At 53.7% G+C, this 13160-nt stretch overlaps 1 protein-coding gene across 13 annotated transcripts in view; it reads right to left on the reverse strand.

The window, feature by feature from the left end:
• The window catches only part of Col13a1 (collagen type XIII alpha 1 chain), a 151433-nt gene that overhangs the window by 44217 nt on the left and 94056 nt on the right, over positions 1 to 13160 (reverse strand). For all 13 annotated transcript variants that reach the window (XM_037199539.1, XM_037199535.1, XM_037199541.1 and 10 more), the window contains 3 exons: positions 3881 to 3925; positions 2461 to 2493; positions 1713 to 1739 (listed from right to left, as the gene is read on the reverse strand). In XM_037199539.1, the coding sequence (XP_037055434.1) occupies positions 1713 to 1739; positions 2461 to 2493; positions 3881 to 3925 (105 nt within the window). The remainder of the gene's footprint in view (positions 1 to 1712; positions 1740 to 2460; positions 2494 to 3880; positions 3926 to 13160) is intronic.

Consider the following 13160-nt stretch of genomic DNA (forward strand, 5'->3'; position numbering starts at 1 on the left):
GAGAGAGCAGAGATCTAGTCCCTTATCGCCCCAGACTGCCATCTGGGTGCCTGTGTGAGGGAGAAGGGGAGGGCTCTCCTGGCTTGGAGATGGCTCTCATCTGTCTGCTCTCACTTGGCAAAGAGGAGGACTATCTTCACCTGATAAGGCCACCAGTGCCAGCATCAGATTAGGGTCCCACCCTTGTGACCTCATTTAACCTTTATGCTCCCCTAAAATCCCTGTCCTCTAATGCAGACACCGTAGGGCTCTGGACTGCGGCTGATGAATGTTGGAGGGTGTAGTTCACTCCAGAACAGTGTCTGATGGAAAGCGCACCTCACCAGCAGGGAGCTGATTCAGGTTGGCATTGGAATTCTTGTCTCCACAGTCAAGAGTGTGGTTAATGCCATTCCCATACACAAGAACATGATCTGGGGGACTCTGGGGCCATAGTCTTAATGATCTTTCCAGCTGGAGGCAGCGAAGATGCCACACTGAGTCTCTAGGTGTCCTATCCCTGCCACTTGCCCTTGGGGACAGGCTGCCTGGTAACATGGTATGGAGGCAGGGAAGGAGGCAGAAAGCCAGGCAGGAGCCTGGTAAGGATGACTAGGGGTGGGGAAAAGGAAGGGCAGACTGGCTCCCCAGTGCCCAGCCTTGTCTGGACTGCCCCTGGGGTGGGTTTTAGCCTGGGCACTCCCAGTAGCTGGAACAAAAGACAAGGTCCTGCCTACAGGGATGCTTGGTAACAAAGATGACGAGGTGTGGTCCTTGTCCCTGGCCTTTCGCTGGTAGCCAAGGACTTCTGGAAGGGTTTGTGTCCCCAGGTTTGCTGGTCCATGCCACATTCTCTTTTTCCATATCATGCCTACCCAGCACAGTAGCTACAGGGTGGAGCCCCTGGGGCCCATGTCCCCTGAGGCATTCTGTCCTACCCTCTGTCCCTTCTTTCCCAGCATGCCCGGGGCCCCAGCTTCCCTGCATCTCTCTTAGAGACAAGAGAAAGTCATTGATAAATGGACATGGTGGTAAGGGAAGGATGGGGTGGAATCAGAGACTGGGGTTCCCAGACAACTGCCCTCGGGCTCCTTGTCAACAAGAGGAGTTCAGATAAACATACAGGTACTGCAGACTGTATTGGCTTTTTAGGATTTCCAGTGCACATTAGCATATTCACCACGACCCCGCCCCGCGCCCCCCCCCCAGGCCTCCCCCATAGCAGATAAGTACACTACCACTGCCGCTGCCCTCTTTTATCATTCCCTGGACAAAAAGACCTTGCCAAGTTCAATGGGCTTGGTTTGAGCTTGTGACCTTCCTGCCTCAGTCCCCCAGACAGGCAAGAGTCTAGGCCTGTGCCACCTGGCCTGGCTCCGTGAAAGATTTTTCACTCAGTCCTTTTTCAAGTTCGTTTGACATTTCTGTCATGCTGGTACATCACTGATTGTTCTAGATAAGATGAGACCCTTGGTTACATGCAGATGACGGTATATCGTGTCCTCCCCCATTCCACCCCCCAATTCTGCCCCCCCACCTCCTTATTCCCCCCACCCCCACCCCTGACAGCTGCCATGCCTGCAGGCAGGACCAGGAAAGAGGAAATTCCTTACAGTATGCTCACACACAACCTGGCTGGGCCTCGGGGGGACCAGAAGGAAAATGGTGGCCCCTGTCCGCCTCACCCCACCGCCCATCTCTGTGCCCCTGGGGATTCCCCTTTCTGTCAGTACCTTGGCTCCTGGAGTCCCAGGCTCGCCCTGTGTGGGGACAAAGACGACAAGGATGAAGAAGGGGGAGGGACCAAGCGGGGACAAGGGCCCTCTGCCTGGGGGGAGGGGCACTTCCTCTGCTCAGGGGAAACTCCAGGACAACGGCCTTCTGGGAAGCTGCTCCTGAGGGTCTCATTTCCCCACCCTAGAGCAGTGGTTCTCAACCTTCCTAATGCTTTGACCCTTTCATACAGTTCCTCATGTTGTGGTGACCCCCCAACCATAAAGTTATTTTCATTGCTACTTCTTAACTGTAATTTTGCTACTGTTATGAACCATAATGCAAACATCAGGGTTTCCTGATGGTCTTAGGTGACCCCCCCCCCCCCGAGAAAGGGGGTCGCGACCCACAGGTTGAGAACTGCTGCCCTAGAAGGATGGGTAGGTTAGGAGCATCCCAGGAGGTGCCACCTGTGAATGGAGCACTGCTAAGATCCATATTGGGTACCACTGGGCACCCTCATGGTACCCACTGGCTTAGTTAAGGGTTCAGGGAAAAGGTGTTTGGAAGCCCATGGCAGCTGGTTCTGGAGTGTGGCAAAGGGCTGGCTTCTCTCAGTGGCAGACTAGGGAGGCTGTGAGTGGAGGCTGGAGACCTGGCTGAAACCCCTGGGTCCAGCTGCCAGGCTGCTGAGCCCAAGCCCTAGCTCTGTGGTCTCATGATACCCTCGTATCCTGCCCCTAACACAGAGTGACAGTGTTTACCGACCTTCATCCCAGCCATGGCAATCCCAGGAGCCCCCTGGTAAAGGAAAAAAAAAAAAAAGGCATGAAGGTCTCTGAGGTCAGAGGCCGCTAGCTGAGCAGCTCTGCCTGGTCTTACCATCTGCACATTTCTGGTGACTGATAGCCAGTACTGCCCCAGCGTGTGGGAGAATGTGATACCCTGAGCTGGGCACCCCAAGAGTGCACCGGAGGATAGAACGTGGGCTGTCCGTCTGCTGGGTTACCAGGACTTTCAGTGGGAGTTCAGGGACAGTGAGGCTTACTGGGCTAGCTCCTTGTGGTCAAAGGGTGGGGACCACCAGGTAACCCCATAGGAAGGCTCTGGTTTCACCAAAGCCTAGTGCACCCCTGTGTATGAGTGGGGTTACCACCAACCATAGCTCTTTAAACCTTTTCCCTCAAGAACTGGAAGTAAACCCCATGCCTTCTTTTGTGTGTGAGGTATATGTGTGTGTGCACATGTGTTTGTAGGGATATACACCCATGTGTACACACGTGGAGGCCAGAGGTCAATGTCAGGTTCTTCCTCTATCACTCTCCACCTTATTTTTTGAGACAACCTGGTGTTCACTGATTGTCTAGACTAGCTGGTCAGCAAGGTCACAGGACCTTCCTGTTTCTTCCCAGTGCTGGGATTATAGGCATGTGCCACCCCATTTATGTGGCTGCTGGGGATCCGAACTCAGGTCCTCATACTAGCACAGTTGTACAGTAAGCTCTGCTGAGCCATCTCCCTTTTCCTTTTTAATCTTCTTCTTTTTTTTTAATAGATGGGGTCTCATGTAGCACAGGCTGGCCTTGAACTGTGCTGGATTACAAGTGTGTACCACCACACCTGGTTTATAAAATTAATTTTCTTATTTCCTCAAGACCATATACTTTGAAGTGAAAATGTTGTTCAAAGTGCCATTTAGAAAAGCCCAAGTGGGACTGGAGAGGTGGCTCAGAGGTTAAGAGCACTGGCTCTTCTTTGGGAGGTCCTGAGTTCAATTCTCAACAACCACATGGTGGCTCACAACCATCTGTCATGAGATCTGGCGCCCTCTTCTGGCCTGCAGGCATACATGCAGTCAGAACATCATATACATAATAAATAAATATTAAGAAAAAAAAAGAAAGAAAAGCTCAAGTGGAGGGCGTTGGGGTTCTTATGTTTTCTTTGGATCTCAGGCCCATACTAAAGCTGAAAGCTGAGAAGGATTTTTATGATCCAGAAATCCCAGGAAGCAATCGAGCCACATCACACCAGCCCTACCCTGCTCATGTTAGGAAAGATAGATCTAGGAAGGGGGAGGGTTGAGGGAGTGTGCATCCCATGTTCCCAACAGGTTATGAAAAGGAAGGGACCCAAGAAGGAACTAAGATTCACAGAGTGTGGAAGAGGAATAGAGAGGGATGGGTACCTTGGTTCCATGCTTGCCTGGCATCCCCGGCATGCCCCGCTCTCCCTGGACAAAGAAACAAGAGCAACCATGAGTAAAGGACCAGACTCAGCATTAGGTCCCACAAGCTTGAGTTCCAAGCTTGGAGCTTCTCATCCAACCCCCAGGAGTTCCGAGGACCCTGCCGTGGCAGGAGCCGCATGCGCCAATTCCCTCAGTTCCCTGACGCCATCTTGAAGGAAGACCCAAGTCACAGATGTAGAAGAGAGAGAAAGAGGGAGATGGGGAGAACACACACAGACACACAGACACAGACACACAGACACACACACAGACACACACACAGACACACACACAGACACACACACAGACACACAGACACACACACACAGACACACACACAGACACACAGACACAGATACACACACACAGACACAGACACACAGACAGACACACACACAGACACAGACAGACACACAGACAGACACACAGACAGACACACACAGAGACACACACACAGACACACACACACAGACACAGACAGACACACACAGACACACAGACACAGACACACAGACAGACACACAGACAGACACACACAGAGACACACACACAGACACACACACACAGACACAGACAGACACACACAGACACACAGACACAGACACACACACAGACACACAGACACAGACACACACACAGACACATAGACACAGACACACAGACACACAGACACACACACACACAGACACACATTCACATAGACACAGACACACACACACACAGACACAGACACAGACACACAGACATAGACACAGACACACACACACACACAGACACACACACACACAGACACACACACAGACACACAGACACAGACACACACACAGACACACACACAGACACACACAGACACACACACAGACACATAGACACATTCACACACAGACACACACACAGACACACACACACACACACACACACATTAAACCTAGCCAGGCAGATGGCCTTGAACTGGAGGATCCCCCTGCCTCCACTATGCTGGGCCTGGAGTCAGGCGGTGGCAAGAACAGCCATGTGGCTGCTTACCGTCTACAGACCTTCTTACCGTCTACAGACCTTCTTACCGTCTACAAACCTTCTTACCGCCAGCGGGTTTGCTAACATGGTGCCCACTGCTGGAGCAGACATGTGTGTCTCTACTTTCATCCGGGGGCCTCTTCTTCCTAAGCTCTCTGGGCTTTTGAGCTATCGTTCATTTTTCCAACCCCCCTTTCTGATCCTGCCCCCTGTGACCATCAGAGCTGCAGGAGGAGAGGCCCCAGGAAAGCCGTCATACCATCATCATCACGAAGTGGGTCAGGAGATGGCAGCCAGTGACGCAAGGGGCCGTGAAAAGGTGAGTCAAGACTGTAATCCGATTGTCTAGGGGGGCTAGCTCTTGCCTCATGCACTGAACCCCATGCAACACCCCAGTACTGAGAGGCAGCAGGGCTCTGTCAGCAGTGGATGCCTCAGGGGTGCTGGGGGTGCTGCTGCGGTGGGAAATCCAGAGCCCAGACACATTGACTCCCACTGTCACTCCCGCCTGACCTGTATCTGCTCAGATTCTCTTCCCCGCTATCTCACAGGACAGCTCTGCCCTTCCTTCTCCAGACAAAGGCGAGAGCGACTCCCGCTCTCTTCCTCCATGCTGGGCCCTCCCCACCGATGTCTCCAAGTCCTCCCAGCACACAGGCGAGATAATGAGGCTTCCAACTTCACAGTCTCCACTGCCCAAAGATAAAAGACATGGGGCCCCCTGGGCTCCTGAGCACGGTATTCTGAGGTCTGCCTCCATCCTGGTTTCCTGGTGAAGATAAACCACTGTGTTCCTAGAAGTGCCTGCCATCCACCTCCATGGCCTCACAGCTCTCTGCTACTTCCTCAGTTCAAAGCCATATTTATAATTCTGTGAGACCCTTTACTGTCCCCATGTCCCAGTCCTGGGTCCTCACCTTGTATTCCTACCCCTAATACTGGACTGAACCCAGAGCATCATGCATGCTACAAAATTGTTTTACTGTTAAACTCGATCTCACGAGATGTCTTTACCTTTAATTTTGAGACAGGGTTTCACTAAGCTGTGAAGGTTGGCCTTGAGCTCACTCTATAGCCCAGACAGGATTGTGATCCTCCTGCCTCAGCCTCCTGATTATCTGGGATCATGGGCTAGTGCCACCACGCCCAGCTCACTCTGCACTTGACATCTGGACACATGTCACGCCCATCTGTGATGGACACTGCATGCATCATATTCATCCTCTTGGAGCCAAGTGCCTGAGTTCTACACAAGGCCCTAATCTTTATGTCCAAACACCAAATCAATCCTCTTCCACCCTGGCCTGCCCAGGGTGTTGGAGGGGTCCAGTCAGCACAGGCAGGTCTGCTCTGTGGCCAGCAGAGGGTGCAGAAGGACCAACTCTGAACTTGGCCATCTTGGCCACAGTGGTCTTAAAGGCCCCCTTAGGGTCCTAGGTGGCACTCCTCTCTAGAGGACCAGGTCCCCTGATAAGATTCCAATAGACTCCACCACTCTGACTCAGCCAGGAGTCCCTAGTCAACCTGCGGGTCACAACCCACTTTGGGGGTTGCATATCAGATTATGACTTGTAACAGTAGCAAAATTACAGTTACAAAGTAGCAACGAAATAACTTTATGGTTGGGGGTCACCATGACCTGAGGAACTGTACTAAAGGGTTGTAGCATTAGGAAGGTTGAGAACCACTGTCCTAGACAGAGTTCCCTAGTGTGTGCAGGGATGTTGGAGGGATATCACCTTGAGAGGCCCTGGCTGCTCAGAAGCTCCCGGTTGCTTTTTTTCCTGAGCTTTCTGCAAGGTCTCTGAAACCTCTCCCATCGTCCATGTGTGACGATGGTCTAGGTGTCAGCGTGACTGTTTTCCTCTCTGACTCCATCCTTCTCTTTTGCACAGCGAGATCAGACTGGATCTACTTCCCCACCCCCCACCCGACACCCCACCCCACCCCCCAGCCCCACCCTGGCGGCCTGCATGGCTCTGCATAGAAGAAGATCCGTCAGTTGGAGACGCTTGGTCCATGGTTCCAGAAAAAGGAGTCAAGGGAGCCTTAGTTTGGGTCAAAATACAAGTCTGGGGGGGGGGTTGGTGGGGTTCCACTGTCCCCTCCTAATACCTCCAGGACAGCCAAGGATGCCTCTACTGGGGAAACGTCCTGCAGCTGGAAGGCAGCCCAAGAAGCCATAGCTCAAGTGGGCTTGACCTTGTGAAGACATGCCTGCATACACAAAAGAACCAGCCATCCTTACTTCCTTCTAGGGAGTAGTCCTCTGTAGGGCGGCCGATCTCCCCTCTTCCTCAGCCCCCCTTGGTTGATCTTGGTCTCAGGGCCTCAGGACTCTCCTCCCTCCTGCCCTTTTGCTGGGCAGGAAGCAAGGGCGCCAGGCTGACCCCACACCAGGGCTCTCTCCGCTCTCATTAGCTTCGCTGCTCAGCTCCAGCCTAGGGGCTTGCCCTGCCTGACCTCTGGATAGGCCAGAGAGCATTGCTTCCTGGATGGGAGAGAGGCGCCCTCCAGGATCCAAGACCCTGTTTCAGAAGGGGAAGCAGAGGCTGGCGCGGCCAGGGCTGAAGGACAGCAACACACTTTGAAGCTGTGGCATGCCTCGGTGGGATTTAGGGCCTCCTTTTCTGTTGCCCTCTTGAGTGTTTCAGTTCCAAAGGCACAGGTGGAACTGTGCTCAGCTTGGCCCCACTGGCTCAGTGCCCTGCTTGGCTTTGGGGCTCGGATCTCACAGCTGTCCAAACCTATGGCTCCGATTCCTCTCTGCCTCTGCCTTCCCAGTGGGGATCCCAGAGGCTCCCTGGTGTGTGTGTGGGGGGGGGGCAGGGGGTTCTCCACACCCCATCTGGACCATCCTGTGGCTGGGCAAGTGGGTGCTCCAAGTGCCCCCAAAGGGTCTTGGCCACTCTGCCCAGCATATGATGACTGTGACTTCCATGTAGCCAGCTACCCTTGGGGGATGCTGGCTCTTTAACATGGTGCCAAGAAACAATGAATGGAAGCCGCAGGAGGGGAGGGGGGATCTACCATCACTGTGGTTCAAGAGACCAAGAGTTGGTTAGGGGGCTGCACTAAGCGACCCTGAAGGCCCGTCCCAGCTCCCAGGAGCCCCCCTCATGTGTCCCCACCCTCACTATCAACAGGTTCCGTGTCCTTTGAAGTTTCTAGGTGGGAGGACCCATCCTTTCTAGAGATGACAGGATGGCACAAGCTTGGCCAGCGGGTGTGGCCTCCTAATTGGTGATTTACTGTTTGTTGAACAAGCTGCCCAGGGACTTGGCAAGAAGTCTGTCTGGAGGGACAGGGGTGGGTGGGGCCTCAGCGTCCGCTCTCTGCAGCCAAGCAAAGGGCCGGCAGGCTAGGGAGATGAATGGATTTCCCTAACTCGGGGCCAGGGCTCTCCTACAAGGGGTCAGTGACATGGCATCTTTGTTCTCTGCAGGGGATGGGGGATTGCCTGGTGAGTGGGCTGCGAAGGCTGGGGAGCCCCTGGGTTGGAAAAGCTGCAGAGATGAGGAGAGGAGACTCACTTGGTCCCCAGCAAGAGTTCTTGGTTTGTCCTTCCAGGAAAAAGGGGACTGAGTTCCTGCTTCCCTGCCCAGAAGCAAGGACCGGAACCGTGGAAATCCCAGGTCCTCCGGTAATTAGGGCTGGCAGGGAGTGATCCAGGGAATTCCTGGGGTCGGGTGCCCCATTGAAGGCTCGGGGGCTTTGGAAGGATGGCTGGCTGGTAATCGCAATTTGAGATCGGTTGATTGTGTGGTCAGTTCCAAAGGAAAAGTCAGTTCTAATTAATCTGTGGGCTTTGGAGGGCGGAGCAGAGCCCAGAGGTCATGGAGTGGGGGCTGGAGGCTGTCCGGTGCCCTCGAGGCCTGTGTCTCCCTGCTCTTATCTGCATCCATTTCCAAAGTCTGGATGTCCTCACTGGGGCTCCCCAACGTTGACAGAAAATGCTGTGTACCCTCTGCTGTTTGGAAATGCCACAGGGATCCTGGGTCACTTGGACCCTCTGGGGGCCAGAGGGCCACAGGGATCTCTCAGGAGTAGTGGAATCTGGAGATGAGCTGTTTTAGGAGTAAGCAGCAGCTCGGGTATCTAGGGTCACTCCACTGGACAAGGCACACACACTCTCAGTTCATCTAAACGAGGTACCCATGTGCCTACACCTTCTGCCCTGCGAGATGTGAACCCAGCCGTGGTCTCTGTCTCCACAAAGAGGACATCTCAGCTTCCACCTCATGTCCTTCCTGGGAAGATGAGGGAGAAAGCCTTTCGGAACACTAGATTCCCTTGGAGACCCTAACACGCAGGCAGGTCACAAAGTCACTCAGAGTAAGGCTCTGAATTTAGACAGACCCACATGTCACCACCTCCCAGCTCGGGGCTAGAGGGAGACAGACTCTGTGATCCATGCTTTGCGAGAGATACCAAAAAATCTGACTTTCTGAGGTGGATTTAGGAGACAATACAGTGAGGGATGCACAGGGGTTGGGGCGAGACTCAGTTGGTAGAATGCTTGCCTGGCATACACAGAACCCTAGGTTCAGTTTCTGACACCACATAAACCGAGTGTGAGGAAGCATAGCTATAATCCCAGCCCTCGGGAAGTCAGAAGGATCAGGCAGGTGTTCAAAGTCATCCTCAGCTACCACATGAGTTTAAGGTAAGCCTGGGCTCCACAAAGGGGCCGGGGCACAAAGTGATGCCTATGGAGTGCCTGATACCCCAGCTGGCATATGGGAGAGGCTCGGAGAATATTCCTAGCGGTGCTGGTCATCACTCCACAGAACTGCCTCCTTCAGAACGTGTGTCTTAGCTATGGTCCTCTACAGATGTCCATGCGGATGATCTGGGGTGCACCAGACACGGTACTCATTTGAATGCACTGCGAGATAAGCTCCCATCAGGTTTGTGACTTACACTAGTCCGAAGGAGACCGGAGGCTGTGATGTGTGATGTTTGAGACATGCTTTATACTGCGCAATATAGTCGTTATAAACTTGGGTCAAGCAGGTAACACATGGGTATACAGCAATGCATGCGATGTCTAGGCAGGAGCGTTGGCCTCGGGCAGGTATAGGGGCTGCATAAGGGTGCTAGCCACCCTGGGCTTTGCTCTCAAAGATCTAGTAGAGAAGTAAGCCTTGCTGGCCTGGTTGAGAGGACCCAGGCCTGGTCCAGCCAGTGCGGGGGCGGGGTGGTGGTGGAGGGTAGGAGTGGGGGCATGGAGGGAGTGTCTCATTCTCATCCTTCACAGGCTGAGAAATTAAACTCCACCTCGTGTGCCAAGCCTGGGAGACAGAACAAGCTGAGCTCATGGGGCAGGTCCATCTGCTACACCAAGGACGCCCACTCTCTCGCAGAGACCACGGGGGTGGGGGGTGGGGTGGGGTGGGGGTGGGGTGGCCGCACAGCTGTCTGGCCTCAGAGTCACCGTAAGTGGTGGCCACTCCTCCTCCGCTAGTGGGGAGTGGTGGGAACATCTTTCTGACATCCATGTCCATTCCTCCTCCAAATTAATTTCTCCTCCTTGTACCTTAATGAACCACAGAGTGGGAGGAAAGGAAGAGGGAGAGGGAAGAAAGAGAGCAAGGGAAGGCTGATGGGTAAGGGGGGGCGCCATCCAGCCTTCCTCTCCTAGAGAATCCACAAGGTGCTTTCAGACAGGCTGGCGGGACCTCACTTCTGATTCCAGCATGACGTTCACCAAAGTATTAACACCTGGGGGATAATGGTCTCCCAGGCCGGGCTCTGGGACAGACCGGGTGAGACAGGTGCCATTGGCTTTAAACTAAGACGTGGAGGATGGCGGCCCTTGCCTGAGCACGAGTGACAATCACTTCACGTCAGGATTGAGAGGGAAACCAGTGTCTGTTTGGACATGAGGATCGCCGGCGTCAAGATGCCACGGTCCCAGGGTGCCTGTCTGTGTCCTTGCAGGGGACCCCTCTGCTCTCGGACTAGGAGGCACTGGTCCCAGAGGAGGGGGGAGCTAGTGGCATGGGTGTGGGGTTGCTGAGGTGCCCTGGGAGGTAGCTGGGAGGGGTGAAGGTTCACAGAGGTAGAGGGGGCAGCTACGGCCTTGGCTGTTAGAAACTACGAAAGGAGACTTCTATGGAGGAGCAGAGGGGCGTGGCCTAGCAAAGAGACCCGGTAAAGAACTCAGCATGAGGGGAGAGGCAGAGGGGGCTGCTCCGTGAGGGGAGAGGCAGAGGGGGCTGCTCCGGAGTCCCTAAGGCTGAGGAGGCTCTGACTGCCCTAGACACAAGATGAAAAGATGGCAACCAAGGTGCCAAGAGGCTCACAAAGCTGTGTAAGGCCCCAAGGGAACATGTGTGGACAGTCCGTGTCCAGGAAGCCGTGGCTTCCCTGAGCAAGAAGGGATTGTAACCTTGACCGCTGCAGAAGCAACCATTAACAGTCCGGGCCAGTGGTTCCAAGCCTCTGGCTCTCTCCCTGGCACCTGGCATTTGGAAGTGTCTTTCTTGGATGGAGCCAGAACTGCTTTTCTGGAGGGCCACCATAGTCCTTGCTCACATCTAGTCCTGGGAGAGCAGCGTAGGCCATTCTCCTGTCAGGCTAGGGCACTCTGTGCCTGAGCCAGCCTCCTCCTCCCCAGGAGCTGCCCCTTCCTCAACGATATTATGCCATTCCTTTGCCAATGCAGGGATGCCTGGACTGAATGCACCTTGCTATCATCTACCCACATAGAGGATGGCCACGCACATGCCCAGGCCCTCCAGGACACCCTAGCCCACAGCTGGGCCCTCGCCAGCCTCAAGACAACAATTTCCCAGGCTTTGTTTTTGAAGTATTACACTTGTTTGTAGCAGAGGTAGATACCACTGGTCACAACAGTCCCAGCCAAGGGCATCACTATGATCCCAGGGGCCCCTCCGCCAGCACCCCACCCCTTCACAGCTTGAAAGAACCCATCTGACTACTAATGGGAAAACCGACCCGGGCTGCACCGGGAGGCAGTAAATTTTGTGAGTCTGAGAGAGTGGATGGAAGCAACCGTGGGGCTATAATTTCCACTTCCTGACACAGCGCGAGCCTCTCAGTTTATGCAGAACTAATTAAAGATCTCTCGTGTCTCACCATTTCCCCCACCAGGCACCCATAAAACACCTCGGCAATGGCAGCTACCAGAACCGCGAGAGTGAGGCGTGTACATCCTAGCTGAGTGGAGTCTCCTTTTCCAAGACTCTTTCCCTCACCCATACATCTCCTTCCTGCTGCATTTCCCCCTTCTGGAAGATTCTGGAGGATTCTGGAGCTTCCCGGCCAATGGCTGGGATCCTTGTAGCATCTGCTACCATGTGAAGGACCCAAACCTGACTTGAATTCTTGTTCTGACTTCTCCTAGCTGAGACTTGGGTGAGCCTCGGTTTTCCCATTTTCAAAGTGGGAGCAAATTACAGCAGCCCCAAAGGGGTATAGGATTGGGAACAGTATTGGCCGTATTGAAGGATAATGCTTGGCCTACAGCTGGCATTCAGTAAGTACTAGCAGTCATTGAAAGCATTACACACTTATGGTTGTGGTAGTAACTGCTTCTGGGCCTTGGCTCAAACGGTTTCCTTGTCTAAAATACTATTTCCTTTCAGATTTGCTAAAGGGCCACAGAGGTCACAAAGCTTTTCTACCCCTTCCGCCGATCAGTCAGAACTAGGTCTCTTCCTATGCTGTTGCAGGTGACTTGGCTGTGTGACTCATCTGAGCAGAAGGTCCTTAGGAAATGTGGCACGAGATGATGCTGGGAGCGCGCTCATGTATTTGAACCTGCCCACCTTGAAGGCTGTCCTGGGCCTACCTTGCTGTGGGGAAGCCCATCCAGCCTGCTGGAAGACGAAAGGCACCTAGAGAGTAGAAGCCATCCAGCCCGCACCACCCCAGGACCGAATAAGGCTATCTTTGTCCTCCTAACTTCTACTCCTGTGAACCCAGGTAGCACTGTAGAACCCCAGGCCACCAATCCACAGAAACATAAGAAATAATCATGATTTTAAGTCAGCCCATTTGGGATCTTTTGTTACACAGCACTAGCTAGCTGATACACCCACTCATACGGTTGAGCACTTGGCTGCTTTCTCCCAGGAAGCTTCCCCAACTCTTCCCACTTGGGCTCGGTCTTTCCACCCTGCTTTCAGAGTGCTATGTAGTGGTAGCACTTAACAGTTTGTGTCTAGTAAGGCAATCTGTGTGGGCATGCTTA

This window comes from Peromyscus leucopus, chromosome 16_21, assembly GCF_004664715.2.
Source record: "Peromyscus leucopus breed LL Stock chromosome 16_21, UCI_PerLeu_2.1, whole genome shotgun sequence".
NCBI classification, from domain to species: domain Eukaryota; kingdom Metazoa; phylum Chordata; class Mammalia; order Rodentia; family Cricetidae; genus Peromyscus; species Peromyscus leucopus.